This window comes from Dromiciops gliroides, chromosome 5, assembly GCF_019393635.1.
Source record: "Dromiciops gliroides isolate mDroGli1 chromosome 5, mDroGli1.pri, whole genome shotgun sequence".
Taxonomy (NCBI): Eukaryota; Metazoa; Chordata; class Mammalia; order Microbiotheria; family Microbiotheriidae; genus Dromiciops; species Dromiciops gliroides.
Window position 1 is genome coordinate 145,772,537 of NC_057865.1, and position 17,608 is coordinate 145,790,144.

General features: G+C 41.1%; 1 protein-coding gene across 1 annotated transcript in view; it reads right to left on the reverse strand.

Annotated features, from left to right (window-relative positions):
• The window catches only part of CDHR3 (cadherin related family member 3), a 102,254-nt gene that overhangs the window by 82,894 nt on the left and 1,752 nt on the right, over nt 1-17,608 (reverse strand). The window contains exons 2-4 of the mRNA XM_043968816.1: nt 9,924-10,126; nt 2,934-3,102; nt 441-526 (exon numbers count right to left, since the gene is read on the reverse strand). Of these exons, the coding sequence (XP_043824751.1) occupies nt 441-526; nt 2,934-3,102; nt 9,924-10,126 (458 nt within the window). The remainder of the gene's footprint in view (nt 1-440; nt 527-2,933; nt 3,103-9,923; nt 10,127-17,608) is intronic.

The following is a 17,608-nucleotide window of genomic DNA, read 5'->3' on the forward strand; positions in this document are numbered from 1 at the left end:
GTACCAGGTCCCAGATTCCCAAGTGTTAAAGACCCAGAATTCAGTCTTTTTTTTTTTAAACTAAAAATATAATCAAATGTCTTTAGGTAAAAGATAAAAATAGATAAAGCAAGTAGGTCCCATAGGGTCTCCAGAGCTTTCCACTGAAGCCTTAAAAACTGTTTTTATATTCTTCTTGCCCAAAGAGCCAACAGATGGGTTGACAGATCAATCCACCTGAAGATGAAGTAAACACAAAGTGCCCGGGCTGTGCTACAACTTCCTGGCTTGAAATAGTACTGGCTGCTGCTGGTGGTAGTGGTGGTAGTGGTGTGTGTGTGTGTGTGTGTGTGTGTGTGTGTGTGTGTGTGTGTGCACGTCTGTCTGTCTGTCCTGGCCCACAACAAAACACCAGAGCCAGAACAGACCAATAACATCTGCATTTTAATAAGACAACTTACCATGAGAGGCTCGTTCTCAGGATCAGCTGCCTCAATCTGGTAAATGGGTCCGGGGTCTGTTCCTTCCAAAATATAGAGCTCTACAGCTAGACAGGAGTTCAAAGTATAATACTATTTAAAAACATAAAGAAAATATGTATTTCTGATGCACATAATACAAATAAGAAAGCAAAGTTTTCTAAGCATCTAATAAATAAGTAAAATAAGTTTCTAGTTTATCAATCCTGAGGAATCAGTGTGTAATTAGAAAGAAATAGGTCGAGTGCTAGATCTTGAGTAAGGACTTAAGTTCCCTTTGCTATGTGACTTTGAACAAGTCAATTAATTTCTGTGCACTTCAGACAACTCTACTGAATTGAAGAAAGGTTACAGCCTGCATACATCAGTTGACTGACTTCCCAAACCAACAAAATGTTGACACATGAAGAAACACCCTATTTACAGGGTGAAGTCAGACAAATTATAGGGACTCATACCATGCTGGCTCAGAAGGCTTTTCAATGCTGGTGGACTAAATCCTCATTCTCTGCCTCCCAGCAAAGAATGAGGGAAGGTGAAAGTAATTAGAAGGTCACCTTTAGAAACTTTTTGACATGAGGGTTCCAAAAATCCTCTTTTAAAATGTAAAAAAACCACAGGAAATTCTCACACCTTAAATGGTTTTTCAGCTGATTTGTCAATTTTTTGTTTCTTTGTTTTTAACATTGTAAGAAGAATTAGCTAAGAGCAAGTTGACTGGGAGGCTCTGAACTCATGTCTGGAATGGAAAAAGGGCCCTGAGGGGTAGCTAGGTGGCGCAGTGGATAGAGCACCGGCCCTGGAGTCAGGAGGACCTGAGTTCAAATCCAACCTCAGACACTTAATACTAGCTGTGTGACCCTGGGCAAGTCACTTAACCCCAATTGCTTCACAAAAGGAAAAAAAAGAAAAAGGGCCCTGGGTGACACTGTTGAGGTAGAGAGGGATTTAGTGGTGGTTCTTAAGTATTCCTCAGTAAAGAATTATAATTCTTTATAATTTTATTATAACTCTCTCACACAGTCCAATCAGTATCAAAGTAATCTCTATTTGGTGATAGATAAGCTGACTGAGAGGGAAGTCAGAGACAACCTCTCAGGGAGGAAAAAGAATTTCCTCCAAGACAGAGGGAAAGACAAGGCTTTTTGTTATGGGCCTGAGGTACCTCAGAAGTTTTCAGGGGGAACTCAGGGAACCTTCTCCTTAAGAAGCTAAACCAAAGGACAGACACAGACACACCTAAAGAAGACAAGTCTCCCCCACCCCTCAGGGAGATAATCCTATTAAGTGTGGCTTCTACCTGAGTGGTGCCAAGGGAACAGAGATAGCTCCACAAGTCTTCTCATTCAAGCCTTCACTCAAGCTTTCCCCACCCCCCAAGGGAACTTTCCACAGTCAGGTAATCACCCCATGGGTCCCTCCACCATCCATCCTCTATAAAAGTTTTTGCCTTTCTTCTGTTCAGGGAGTTACATATCTCAGAGAACCAAGTCTCGGCCATGCTCTCTCCCCATGAGAAAAGTCCAAGGACTTGGTTTCCTTTCTCTAGCACCTAAATGAAATATTATTTTATTCTAATTGGATTTATGTGTGAGGGTGTAATTCCTTTTTTTTTGTGAGGCAATTGGGGTTAAGTGACTTGCCCAAGGTCACACAGCTAGTAAGTGTTAAGTGTCTGAGGCCGGATTTGAACTCAGGTACTCCTGACTCCAGGGCTGGTGCTCTATCCACTGTGCCACCTAGCTGCCCTGGTATAATTATTTAAAGAGGAATTTCTAAGGACCCCCACACCAACCATTTCCCTGTGACACTTATTATAGAGGATAGATGGGGTGGGGGGGGAGAAACTACTTGAAAATGAAAGTTCCCTTTTGGGGTGGTTTGGGGAAAGCTTGGATGCTTGTTATATTCCTGAGAGTTGAGGGAGATTTTTTTTAATGATGGTCCTGATCTTTGGGGTTATCTCTGTCTCCTAGCTCCAGCCAGATTTGTAGATACACCCAGCCAACATTCCTGCTATAAGCCTTTATCTCCCCTTCCTTGGCATGTCTGTCCTGCTATCTGGTCATCTTTGAGTCTTCTTCTTACAGGAGAAGCCCCCCTCAAATTGATTCCAAGCCCTTGTCATTCCAAGTCTATGTCATAAGAAAGAGACAAAATGTTTAGTTTTGAGAGGGAATATGAGAAGATGCCCAAGGAATACTACTACATAATTGGACCTGATTGGTGCATTCTGTTCCCTGATTCTTTGGCAGGGGTGGGGTGGGGGTCAGTTTTTTGTTTGTTACCATCCAAGTGTAAAGAAAGGGGAGAGGGATTGATAACTGGACTGAGATCTTTGGTCCTCCATTTTTGTCTGTCCAAGAGCTCCCTTCTCCAATGAAAATACCTGCTTATTTAATAATTTTTATATGTCTCCCATACGTAATCCCAAAGCCATTCTCTGTTCTACATCACAGACACACCACAGCTTACTTCCTTTTGCCAAGTTGTCTAGAAATAGAGGAGGCTCATTAACATCTTTTAAATGGACAGTCAAAAGTCCCAGGTCTGTTGCACCAGCTTCATCTTTAACATAAACCTGCAAATCAAACCTCTTTAGCATTGTTTCAAAATCAAGTGGCGGCTTCCCTGTGGTGACCACCTGAAAAACAAAACAAAGGTTCTTAATGGACCTATGAAAAGAATGGAGGTTTAGCTATAGAAGATTTGAAATGAGATCTTTTCAAGGAGTCGATAATGAATGGTTTGTGAATGATCTTTTCCTTGACTGTCAAAGGGCACAGACTTAATTAGTAGCATCCATGTCAAAGAGCCCTAAACTCAAAGAACCTTAGTATTGTAAAGAATTAATTATGATTAAGCCCCTAGGCTCAACCTGGCTGGCCCTGTGACCTCCATGCTGGCATGGTGCTCCGCCCACTGGCTGTAGCCATCGCCATGGCGCTGCAGTTCACGTCATCACCATGTGCTGAAGCCTCCTACCTGGGCCTGGCCAAATTATAATGACTAGAAGCCCAGTGAGGGCAGTCATGTGACTGTCAATCAGGGCTGCCAATCAATTAGCTTGGGTGTGTGTGTGTGTGTGTGTGTGTGTGTGTGTGTGTGTGTGTGTGTGTGTGTGGACAGCCTGCGGTTTTCTGGGAAGGAGAAGGGAGGAGATTCTCCATTCTGGCGTGTGAGAGGGAGAGAGACAGGGTGCAGCCATTTTGATCTTTGAGAATAGCTGAATCCAGTTGGTGTGATTCCAGGTCATATTATTTTCCTTCTCCTATTCCCTTTTCCCCTTGTCCCTAGTTCTACTAATCTTATTTGTGTTTTAAATTCATTCTTGTTAATAAACTCTGTTTCGTTTTTTTGAAAGAGGCTGTTAATCTCCTTCCTTACCCCAATATTATGGTGAGCTGCCTAACTAACACTCCCCAATTAAAATTTGGCCCTTACGGTACTGTAATGGACTGATCGCAATGACACATAGTGAAGTAAACTTTGGGGGAGCTTTTACAGCATAGCAGATGAGCTGGATAGAGAGTCAGCCTCAGAGTTAAGATCTAGGCTCACATCCCACACAGATGTGTGACCCTGGCACATCACTCGACCTCTCTTTAGAGGCAGCTAAGTGGCTCAGTGGATGCACTGGGCCTGCAGTCAAGGAAGACTTGAGTCCAAATGTGACCTCAGACACTTACTAGCTGTGTGACCCTGCTTCAGTTTCCTCAATTGTAAAATGGGGATGATGGTAATAGCATCCACATCCTGAGGTTGTTGTGAGGATCAAATAAGACAGTAATTGTAGAAGAATTAGCATAGTGCCCAACACATAATAAGAGCTTAATAAATGCTTGCTTCTCCTGAACACCTTCTGTCCCAGACAACTCTTTGAGACTAAAAGTTTAACTTCATTGGGAGAGGGGATTTTCTTGCCAGGATCTCCCTTTGTCAATGAAATCACAAGTCTGATTCCTCTTTCTCTCCCCCAAAATAGCATCATAGAGTAAGTGCCAGGCTGGAAAGCTGAAGGTTGTGAATTCAAACATGGTGGGAAAAAGTAATTTACCTTCCCTGAAATTACCTTAATTTTCTTGTCTGTTAGACCAAAATGGATATAAAATTGAATAAATAGGAGGCAGTCCAAAGTGGACTGGATTGTAGTTGGGAAAGTGTACAGTACTTTCAACCATCTAAAGATGGTCCTCCCCCACCCCCATCACAGGTGACATTAACACCAGCACTCCCTTAGTCTGGGTTCAGTATTGGCACGAAACAAGGCACTCACAAGTTATTGAACAGTTAACAAAGGATATGCACCAAGGATCCAGTGGGACTGAATTTCTCTGGGTGTGGCCCCACCAGTTTCCACACAGAAATGTCGCTGGTCAATCAGAGTGGACTACAGCGAAGAGCATTTTTTTAAAGCCTAGAGCTAAACAAATGTCATGTTCTTATTATTGAATAATTGCAAGAAGTGATGCATATATACAAAAAGAAATAGAGCTAGGGTCCCTATCTTTGAGAAGCTTATATTCTACTGGGAAAGGAACAATATACCTACATGAAACGACTAAAGAAACACATAACCAGGAGCTGGATTGTCAGTGTAGACTTCTTGTTGTTGTTCAGTCATTCAGTTGTGTTTGACTCTTCATGATCCCATGTATTTTTTCCATGATGTTTTCTTGGCAAAGTTACTGTAGTGGTTTGCCATTTCCTTCTCCAGTGGATCATCTTTTGTCAGAACTCTCCACTATGACTTGTCCATCTTGGATAATTCTTCATGATATAATTCATAGGTTTATCGAACTATACTAGCCCCTCCACCACAACAAGGTAGTGAACGAGAAGGGGATTTTTTTTTAAAGGCAAACAGGAGTGACTTGTCCAGGGTCACACAGTTAGGAAGTGTCTAAGGCTGGATTGAAACCCAGGTCTTCCTGTCTCCAAAACCAGTGTTCTATCCATTTCACCACCTAGGTGCCTCCAGCTGCTAGTGGTATAGACTAGAAAACTATAAAAATTCAAAGAGTTAAAAAGTCCACAGTAAACTGGAGTTAGTCAATAAAGGCTTTATAGGGGAGGTGAACTTTGACCTTGGCTTTGAAGGAAGTATAATATCCTTAAGATTTGGCTAAAAGGAGCAAAGCACTATGGGAGGAGGGAAGGAGGAGGAAGGCAAGAACCGAGGCCCAGAGGTAGAAATGAGCATGGATTGTTGGGGAGGAAGGGCTTAAGTGGTCTGAACTGAAAAAAGGGGGGGGCTGATTTGTTCCTTGAAGGAAGAGAAGGCTTTCAATTGTCACAAATGTGGTGTGACTTGATCAAAAACATGTAATGGGAGAGGGCAGAAGAGAACAAGGACCCTATAAGTAATCCAGTTTGGATAATGCTTTGATTTTATCAGAAGGTGAAACAGAATGTCATAAAGCAGATTGTAGAAGGCATTGAATGCTAAGCTAATGAATATATACTTTATTCAGCAGATGATGAAGAATCATTGAAAAGCAAGAGTGATGTGATCAGGATACTGCATTAGGGAAAAAAAATACTCTAGCATTGGGATGAAAGCTGAATTGGAATGGAGAAAGATTGGAGGGAAGCCAATAGATTTATAGGATTCAAAACAACCTCTGAGGTTATGTAGTCCAAACCCTACCTAATTAAGAATTTCCTCTACAGCATCCTTAACAAGTAGTTATCCAGCTTGAAGCTCTCCAGTGAGAAGTAGCTTATTCATCTCTTAGATTGCTCTAATTGTAGGAAATTTTTTTTTCTCATGTTAGGCCAAAAAACTACCCACCCACTGTTACTACTTCTATGCTCTGGCACTAAGCAAAACAAACCTAATCTCTCTTCTATGTGGCAGACTTTCAAGACAGGTGTTGTGGCTCTCTTAAGTCTTCTTTTTTTTCTAGTCTGATCTAGTCAATGAGCTTAAGTTAAGTGATTATTATATGCCAGGCACTGTGCTAAGTGCTGGGAATGGAAATATTAGCAGAAAGAAAGCTAGTTCCTTCCCTCAAGGATCTTATATTTTAATAGGGAAAGAAAACACATAAAAGAAGGTGGGGAAAGATGATGAGGGGAAGGATTGGTACAGGGGCATGGTAGAGAAAGTCTAGAGTCAGAAGTGAAGACTGAAGAGGATGAAGACTTGGCTGACCCAAACGGTTTTCTTAAAATGGAGGTTCTAGGAAGAACCATTCAATCAGAGGAAAGGGCTCTAGAGTGGAGAATATTCATTGGGAGAAAGCCAGGAGTATACTCCTGCTTAATCCAGGCCCAAAGTCCCCATTTCTTCCATCCAATGCCAATATGACATGCTTCCTAGTCTCCTTACTCTCCTGATCACTGCCACTAGACTCATTCCAATTTTGTCAATGTTCCCAAATCGTGACCCCTCCTCCAAAGAATTGAACACAGTGCTCCAGATGTAAACCAAGTAGGGAAGAGGGTTTTCCCTCTCTTGTTCTGGATGCTGAGCTTGGATGACTTCAGTTTAGCATTGGGATTGAATTAGCTGTTACCTGTTACTTGATACTATTTGTTCATCTTGATCTTTCAATCCACTAAAATCAAGTCATTTTCCCCCACTATGTGAACTATTATCTAGTTATATCTAGTGGCAAACCACTCCAGTATCTTTGCCAAGAAAATCCCCAAAAAGGTAAAAAAGACTGAGAAAACGACTGAAAAACAAAAGCAGGAAAATTACATAATAGACTATCAAAAATGGTCTGCATGATATCTGTAAAGAGTTGAGGCCAGATGCAAGCAGGTCATTAGCAGTTTAGGGATGAGGTAATAAGGGATGATGACACTGGGAAGTGAGAGGAAGTGGCTCTGAGAGATATCACCCACAAAAGCATCGATAGGATTTAATATGGAGTGGTGAAAGAGGAGAAATCAAAGATGACCTCAAAGACTTGCAGCTGCAAGACCTGAGGAATGAATGGTGGTACAAATGGCAGAAAGGCAAAAGGTGAGAAAGGGAAATGATTTCAGAAGGAAATTTGGTTTTAGGAATGTTGGATTTGAGCTTGCCCTATACCGTATTAAATAGCTAGAAACTCCAGATAACATGGCAGGGTAGACCTTGGAGACTCAGGTAAGGAATGAGGTGATAGGTAATGCTAGATCCAGGGTTAAGAGAACATGTGATGTACTTAAAAGAACCCTAGATTTGGAACCAGACCACCTGGGTGATAGTCCTAGACCTGACATGTACTAATCATGGTTATTTGCATATGTTAATTTGGGGAAGTCACTAACTGTCTTAGAACCTCAGTTTCCTCATCTGGAAAATCCAGATTGCTTTATTTGCAACATTGATCACACAGAGCTATCATGAGGGAACCACTGTACACTGCTGGATAAGAATGAGCTATAGCTAGAATGAGTAAACTTATCATTATAAATTTTTGACATCTGTTTCCATGGGAAATGTTAGTTGTGGTGGAACTACATTTTATATTTCAGCTGGAAATATAAAAAGCACACTAGTACCCTGGCTTAAGGGGAAACGGCAACTTTGGGAATCACTTAGAAGAAGTGGAAAGCTAAATAACTGTAAGCAGATGTGACTGTCCTTCTTAAAAGTGAATGTTTATGATACTTGGTTTATCTGTTTTAAAGGGAAAATATTTATGTAGCCAGAACCTAGGCGCCTATATGTTTTGAGTTCTTTGATGCGGCATTTCATTATTACTGACATGTGCTTTCCATAGAAAACAGGTCTTCCTCAGATGAACTGATACCAAGTGAATTGAGCAATACCAGGAGAAAAATTTATAGAACATCAACATTATAAAGAAACTTTTGAAAGACAGAAGAGGGGCAGCTAGGTGGCACAGTGGATAAGGCACCAGCCCTGGATTCAGGAGTACCTGAGTTCAAATCCGGCTTCAGACCCTTGACACTTACTAGCTGTGTGACCCTGGGCAAGTCACTTAACCCCAATTGCCTCACCAAAAAAAAAAGACAGAAGAATCCTGATCAATGCAGTGACTAACCATAATTCCAGAGAACTGGTGATGAGACCTGCTACTAACCTCCTGATAGAGAAGTGAAGGACTCAGGAGTCAGAATGATATCTATATTTTCTGACATGGCCAATGAGGGAATTTGTTTTGCTTGACTAGATATACACAAATGCATATGTACATATGCACACACACACACATATATATATATACACATAGACACACACACACACACACACACACACACATATATATATATATATATATATATATATATATAAGGGTTTTGGTTGGGGGGGGTTCCCCCCCAATTAAGGAGTTGAGTTTCTGAGAGGAAGAAAAAAATATGTGTTAATTAAACAAATAAAAACTGCAAAAATATAGAAAAGGTCTTCATCAGTTTGTGGTGATAAGAATGATAAGGATGAGAGCTAGCAAGGACCTTGAGTGATCACCTGAGCCAGACTTCTGCTTTTGGGAAGGTCTAAACTACCCATGGCAAATAATTCTGCCATCTTACCTGCTCTCTTAACACTTCCCAAGGGATAATAATAACTTCTTCTATAGTACTTTATGGTTTACAAAGCACTCTTCTCCAGTAACACCATCGTATGACATACCATATTATCATCTCTGTTTTATAGAAAAGGAAGATGAGATTCAGTGAGATTGTGTCTTTCCAAGGGTCAAAAAGTGACTGAGTCAGGAATCTAAGGGCTTCAGATTCAGTGTGGTACAATGGAAAGAGCATCTAGGGGGCAGATAGGTGGCACAATGGATAAAGCACTGGTCCTGGATTCAGGAGGACCTGAGTTCAAATTTGACCTCAGACACTTGACACTTACTAGCTGTGTGACCCTGGGCAAGTCACTTAACCCTCATTGCCCCGTTGAAAAGAAAAGAAAAGAAAAAAAAGAGCATCAGCTCTGAAGTAAGAAGATCTGGGTTCAAATCCTGTCTCTGACACATCTGACCATGAGCAAATCACTTAACATCCCTTAGTCTCAGCTTCCTCAACTCTAAAATGAGGGGATTCAACTCAGTGGCCTTTGAGGTTATTTCTACAGTTCTTGTTCCTGTAACTCCACACCCAAATCCTTTCTACTCTACTGTGCCAGATGCTGTAAGTAATGAGTCATCCCTGACAAAGAGGTAGGTCATTGGCCCTCAGAGGGGTGGACTTTGGGAAAAAAAGAGAGCCCTATCAAACATGTGGTCATAAGAGTCTCTGGTGGGTAGTTTTCCAGATGCCACAGATGTATCTCCACCAGAGTTTCCACTCTTCTGACCACAAACCAAATTCCTGGACCACCTGAAGAAAAACACTACCTGCAAGGGTGATAGGAAGAAGGGTTAGAAGAGGAGTAGACTCTCCTTTATCAAGAATTCAATCCAACTCTTGTCATTGGTAACAAATCCTACTGTGTGACAGGAAACCCAAGTCAAACCACCTGAAGCTTTATGAGCTTGAGTAGTTGAGGGGACTTACTTCAAAGTTTTTCTCTGATAATCCATTAATGTAGAAGGCTGGAGCCAGAGGACTTGAATTTATTATCAAAGGAAACCCCACACTCACTGGTGATGCCGATGGCGATAAGGTCACATTAAAGCTGTAGACTCTAGTGCCAGGTGAAACGTTCTCTTGGACAAAGCAGCTCCCAGGAAATTGGTTTAGTTGTAGACAATCTCCCCCTACAAATTGGGAACAAATATAAAATAATAATGATCTTTATTGAGACCCCTTTCCAGTTCTTTTCCCCTTCTTTTTCCTTGCCAAAAGCAGTAATATACAATTTCTGAAAAGATGGCCACCCATTTGAGGGAAAGAACCTCTTTTATAAAAGAGGATAGAGTGTGGAGTTAGAAGAACTGAGCTCAAAACCTGGCTGTTACTTTGGGGCAAAGTCATTACACTTTTCCTGGGCCTTGATTTCCTCATCTGTAAAATAAAGGGCGAGAAAAGAGATTTAGACTTGAACTTTCCTCTTTTCTTCACAGAGGTGGGGGGGGGCCTATGGGTGCAGAGTGTTACATACAATGTCAAACATGATCCTTGCATTGGTTTTGCTCAAGTGTTTTTCTTGTTTCTCATGAAGTGGGGGTTATTTCCAGAAATGACTGTGACATAAGAACAAAAGATATCAATAAAACTTGAAAAAATAAAACCAGGAGTTCAACTAGATGATCAATAATGTCCTTTCTAGCTTTAAATCCTTGCATCCTATGAAATTACAACTTCCAGATTATTTCTGTTGCTTAAAGGAGTCGATTTCCTTCCTGCTTATGAGCACTCTTATCACAAAGAAAATGCTTCACTCCTTGGGATTATTTGAAGATTAGACCTGTAATTATTGTCAGTCCTTGACTTATTCATGCCTGATTCTCATATGCTTCTTACATAGAGAACAGCTGGCCCAGACAGGTGGTTGGTTGTACGAAGTCTCTTTCTTTCCTGATGCATGCACCTCTCAAAATTGGTCTCTGCTTCTACTGATCTCTGTGGTAGTTTTCTTTTTTTTTAGTTAATAAAGTATTTTTTTCCTGTTACATGTAAAGATAGTTCTCAACTTTTGTTTATGCAAGCTTTCCAATTTCAGATTTTTCTCCCTCCCTCCCCTCCTTCCCCCCTCCCCTAGAACATATTTCTGCATTAGTCATGTTATAAGAGAAAAATCAGAGCAATGACGAAAAACCTCAAAATAGAAAAACATCAGCACCAAAACCAAAAGAAATAGTATGGTTCATTCAGCATCTACTCCACAGTTCTTTTTTTTTCCCCCTGGATTTGGAGATCCTCTTCTATCATGAATTCCCTGGAAATCTTCTGTACCATTGCATTGGTGAGAAGAATATAGTCCATCACAGTAGATCAACACTCAGTGTTGATGATACTGTGTACAATGTTCTTCTGGTTTTGCTCATCTCACTCATCATCAGCCCACGCAAGACCCTCCAGGATTCTCTGAACTCTTCCTGCTTATCATTTCTTAAAGCACAATAGTATTCTATTGTATTCATATACCACAACTTGTCCAGCCATTCCCCAATCGATGGGCATCCCCTCAACTTCCAATTCCTTTCCATCTGTGGTAGTTTTCAAGATTCTATGCCTTAATGATTCCTCTTCTCCTTTTCCATGGATGACCCTACCACTGCCTGGATCTCACTTCTCACCTTCTTGAGAGGTCCAGGCTGCGACCCACAGTGGCAAAATGAAAAATGGAAGGAAAGGGAAGGGAAAATAGATTTCAGAGCCAGTTCCTCCCTCCTCTTTTGGTGTAGATTTTATCCATAGAATCACTAATCCCCATCTTATCTCTTTAGTGCTCCCCACACAGTACTGTTTCTATGCTTTGTACTCTCCCCAAAGTCAAAGTATTCAAGGTAGTCAGTCATTGGTCAAAAAAGGACAAAGAAACCTTGTTTCCACCCAAAATGTAGGTGACTTTTACTTCAGTATTTAGTGTACCTAAAAGCCCACCATTATTACTTGTGTGGGGCCCCCTAAAGAAAAATGAGGAAGATTTAGGAGTCAAGATATTTACACTGTCCTCAGGTTAATTAGGTTCTATGGTACTATACTTTGGGCTAACCTAGGAACCTACTCACTACAGTTAGCACTATTCCTGAGGAAAAATGCATCTCCAGTCATATACAACTTACAAATGTAGCTTTATAAATTGGTTCCTGTCCATAGAGAGTGATGTGCATGTCCATAGTACAGTATTTTGCCATGATATTTGAGAGTCATTAAGCTGATCCTAATTTTGCCTCCTAAGGCTTAGTGCTTGGTAAATGCTAGATATCCAACAACTGTATATTTGTTGATTAAGGAGGGGAGCTTTATGACTTGCTTCAAGTTGTGATTGGAATATATTGGGAGTTACAAGACCTGAATTTGAACATCTGACTTGCCACTTCATCTCAATGGGCAAGTCTCTTTGTCTCTCTGGACCTCAGTTGACTCATCTGTAAAATTAGGGTATGGGGGTTGGCCTCATCCATCTCTAGATCTATGATCCCAAGAGGAAAGTCTAGGAAACCTCCTAATTTGAGAGAAAAACCAACAAGGGCAAATACTTTGATGAAAGGTATGAATCTCAGTGTAATTTCAGGTACTGTGGTACTGTTGATACAATGCCTCTCAAATCATACCATAATCACTACCTTTTTGCTTATGCATAAAGCTACCCCTGGATGACATTGAGTTGGTTGGTTGGTTGTTGTCCTTCATTCATTTTTCTTTTTCTTTTTCTTTCTTTCTTTCTTTCTTTCTTTCTTTCTTTCTTTCTTTCTTTCTTTCTTTCTTTCTTTCTTTCTTTCTTTCTTTCTTTCTTTCTTTCTTTCTTCCTTCCTTTCTTTCTTCCTTCCTTTCTTTCTTCCTTCCTTTCTTTCTTTCTTTCTTTCTTTCTTTCTTTCTTTCTTTCTTTCTTTCTTTCTTTCTTTCTTTCTTTCTTTCTTTCTTTCTTTTTGGTGAGGCAATAGGGGTTAAGTGGCTTGCTCAGGGTCACACAGCTAGTAAGTGTCAAGTGTCCCAGGCTGGATTTGAACTCAGGTCCTCCTGAATCCAAGGCCAGTGCTCTATCCACTGCACCACCTAGCTGCCCCTGTCCTTCATTCTTGAATAGGACCAAAGTGACATCACCATGTTAGAATTAAGTTATTGTATGTCCAACTATGTCTGATCAGACCAATATGAGATTGGAATGCTCTATCACAGGTCAGGCACATAAAGTCCACACAAAGTGAACATTTGGGGTGGAGAATGACATTCAGTAAGGAGGAGAAAAAGGATCTCTCAGCCACAATCCCCCAAAGGGCCAAGAGGAATCCTAATCCTCCTCTCAAAGCAGTTAGGGTGTCATTAGGTGTGACAATTCTTTTGTCACCCATGTAACATTGTCAGTAGCCATTGTTGTTTGTCTTTTGTTTTTCAAGAGGAACAAGGACATCATGAGGGACGTCTTGACTTGCCTGTGAATTGGATTTAAATGAGGCAGGTTGTGCAAAGTCATCAGTTGAACTGAAAGAGCAACAGCTGGCCTCCAAACTTAGTCTTACAAATCCAGAGTTTGAATTCTGAGACTCTCCATCTACTTGGAATAAAGAAATGTAATGATGATGGGAGTGTTGTAGTTTAGACCCAGAGTTACAGCATCAAAAGAAAATATGATACAGCTAGCATGTCACTGCCATAAAAAGAAGTCACATGAGCCAAACCATCATGTCACTGAAATCCACTGTCACCCTTCTTCATGTTTTCTTCCTGACTTGCTGTTGACTTCTTGGCATTGATACACTGCCATAAATTCCCTTTCCTTCCCCTTAGCAAACCCTTTGGATTTAATTACCCCATTATGGATTTATCTATAAGGACATTCTGTTAGCTGTCTCTGTTCAGTATTTGGATCACTCTTTCATTTACCAGGGTTATTTCCTTTGAGGCAGCTTAGTGGTGTGCAAGACCTGAGTTCAAATTTGACTTCAGGTGCTAGCTGTTATCTGACCCTTTACAAGTCACATCACAGCTCTCTGCCTCAGTTTCCTCAACTGTAAAATGAAAATAATAACATCACTTACTTTGCAGTATGGTTGTAAGGACTGAATGAGATAATATTTGTAAAGTGCTTAGCACAGTGCCTGGCATATAGCAGGCACTATATATATATATTTTGGTGCAGGCAATGAGGGTTAAGTGACTTGCCCAGGGTCACACAGCTAGTGTCAAGTATCTGAGGTCAGATTTGAATTCAGGTCCTCCTGAATCCAGGGCCAGTGCTTTTATCCACTGTACCACCTAGCTGCCCTAGCAGGCACTATATAAATGCTTATTCCCTTGATTCCCTGAGCCCCATTGATTGCCTCTAACCAACAGCATCTGTCAACATCTTCCACCATAGGGGGGCAGAGATTTGACAGGCCAGAATATATGAAAGTATTAGTCTACATATACTCCATATTCATACTCATATCTTGGGCTCTTCAGTTCCTTGATCATGAATTTTTATTTATTTATTTTTTTAGTGAGGCAATTGGGGTTAAGTGACTTGCCCAGGGTCACACAGATAGTAAGTGTTAAGTGTCTGAGGCCAGATTTGAACTCAGGTACTCCTGACTCCAGGGTCGGTGCTCTATCCACTGCGCCACCTAGCTGCCCTTGATCATGAAATATTAAAAACAGAAATGGCCTTAGAGATGATTTAGTTAAATTCCCTCCTTTTACAGATGGAAGCTAGTCAGCAATAGACCTTGGGTTGGGACTGAGGTCTCTGAAATCTTAGCTCAATGTGTCTCCACTCTGCCACCATCTTTCCTACCAAAGTGTTTCCCAAACTTCAGTGGTCTGTGAGACAGAGAGCAAGAAAAAGAGACTTTAATGGAATTTGACTTACAAATGCATCTTAATTAAGATTCAAATTAGAATTACTTGAAGCATACCCTTTAAAAAAAAAGAAATAATATGCCAAAGATTTATTATCAGTCACTGAACTCACTGAAACATCCCCTCAATTGTGATTAAGATCTGGATGGATGATGTATCTATCTTGTTTCCCTTGTATCAGGGCCATTCCAGTAATTTACAAATAGGGACGCCTCATGTAAAGCTATCATTGTAGAATAGATTAGGCCTTTATAGCCATAACTATGGAATCATTCTTAAGGTTTGCTTCGAAATTTTCCTTTGAGGGCACTCATCATCCATATACTACAGACATGGAATGACTTCATAAATATATGACTAGTAGGTTTAGAAGATAAAACCTTTAGTTCTGACCTCAGGTACTAATAAGGCAGTGCTCAGAATGGGAACTCACCAAGTTCTTGCTAACTCTCTCTGCTAATAGAGTAATGAACAAAAAAGTATGTTTTCAATACACTTTCCAGGGGGAAATACAGTTAAGGAACTACAGTATCTTATATATACAACCTCTACCTAGAGCTCTCATTGCCATGGTGTACAGTAACTAACACAGAGAAAGGATGGATCCATATATCCTCTCCCTAATGTTTAATCTACATGACACCCGTAATGCAGGTGTTTAAACTCAATTAAACACTTATTGAGAGTTAAAAAGAAGAATCTTTACTGGACATAGAGAGATGGACTATGTTTCACCTGTGGCTCCAAGAAGCAGTAGCACATGCAATGGCCAAATCCCAGTTAATCATCTCAGCAGATGGGCTAAACCAGATTAAGGCCTCAAACCTGTCAGTGAATTGGGGGATGTCTACCCCAGGAAGGTGAAGATCTTCCTCCAGCAGAATGGGCAGATGAGAACAATTTGTTCCAATGACCATGGAGGTCGCCTGAAGCAGGTACTGCTTAGAGCTTGGTCAGACATTAAATACACCAAGGTCATCTACTACGTCCTGGGTCATCATCAGTCATATTGACTTTAGTCCTACCACTGGACTTCAATGACACAGGAAGAAAAAGTGAATCTGTTGACTTTGTGCAACTGCCTCACTCAAATCCAATTCACATGCAAGTCATCACCTGTGATATCATTGGTCTTCTTCTAAATGAAGGATGAATAACAGAGAGGTGGACTAGATCAGTGGTAGTCAAAGTGGGGACTAGGCCTTCTGGAGAGCCATGGCCTAACTGTAAGAGGGCTGTGAATTGATCCCAACGGGTTTGTGATCAATCATTTGGGAAAGTGAGAAGATGGGTCATTCCTTCTTCAAAACATCTTTTCTCAAACACACCCTCATTTATCCTCACTGAATCCAGGTCACCCTCTCCCTCCCCCTCTGCAAGATCCTACCCTCCCTCAGTCTGAGCCAACATCAGCTCTTCAGGGCAATTAAAAACCTAACCACTACCAGGACCCCTACAACAGCAGCTGTGTGAGTGTTATGGGAAAAGTCTTCCCCATCACCACTCCCCATACTCTTTTCAGAATATCTACCTCCTATCTCCCAGATCACCTAATAACTAGAATAGCTGCCCTTTGGAGGTCTGACTCTGTGGCCCAGGGCAGTGATCAGTAAAAGCCCTGTTTCCCTCCTTCTTGCTTTGCAGGGATGAACAGGTATATGTATTGCAGAATTCATGACATCATCTTTTCTCCCAAACACACTACTTCGGTCCCATTAGACATTTCAAACTCAACATGTCCAAAACAGAACTCATGAACTGTTTCCTCCCCAAACTCATCCCTCTTCCAAACTTTCCCACAGCTGCAGATTGTAGCATCAGCTTTCCAGTCTCCGAGGTTTTGTCCTGGACTCCTTGCTCTCTCTTATCCCACATAGCCTCTGGTCATTTCTACTCTCATTACATCTCCCACCTTCAGACTCTTCTTTTCCATACCCTTCATAGTGACACCACCCTAGTCTCAGCCTTAACCACATTTCCCTTGGACTATTTGCAATAGCCTCTTTTTTGGGGGGTGGGGCAATGAGGGCTAAGTGACTTGCCCAGGGTCACACAGCTAGTAAGTGTCAAGTGTCTGAGGTCGGACGTTAACTCGGGTCCTCCTGAATCCAGAGCTGGTGCTTTATCCACTGGGCCACCTAGCTGTCCCCTGCAATAGTCTCTTAATGGGGCTCCTGGCCACAAGTCTCTTCCCTCTCTAGATCATCCTCCACATAGCTGTCAAAGTGATTTTTCTTAAGCACTGGTCTAACATTGTCACTCTTCCAATCAGGAAACTCCAGGAATTCCTTACTGATTCTAGGATCAAATATTTTACCTTTATCTCATCCTTTTATAATATCTTTTTGGTATATATTTTTTAAAGTTTAGGGCTTGAACTTCTGATTTCATTAAAGTAGGGAACCCAGATGAGGAAATACCCTCTACCACTGCAGGCTAGTATCTTCTTTATAGCTTACATTCTTAGAGAATTGCTTATAGTTAAGTGCTTTGCTCAAGGTCACAGAATTCAAATGTGGCCTCAGAAACTTAATGGCTATGTGACCCTGGACAAGTCACTTAACCTGCTTCCTTATCTGTAAAGTTGGGAGATAGCAGCACTTACCTCCCAGTTTGTAATAATAGATATTACTGTAAAGTGCTTTGCAAACATTAATACTATATACATGCGTTGTTGTTGTTGTTGTTTAGTTGATTAGTTGTGTTTGACTCTTCATGACCCCATTTTGGGGGTTTTTTGGTAAAGATACTGGAGTGGTTTGCCATTCCTTCTCCAGCTCATTTTACAGATG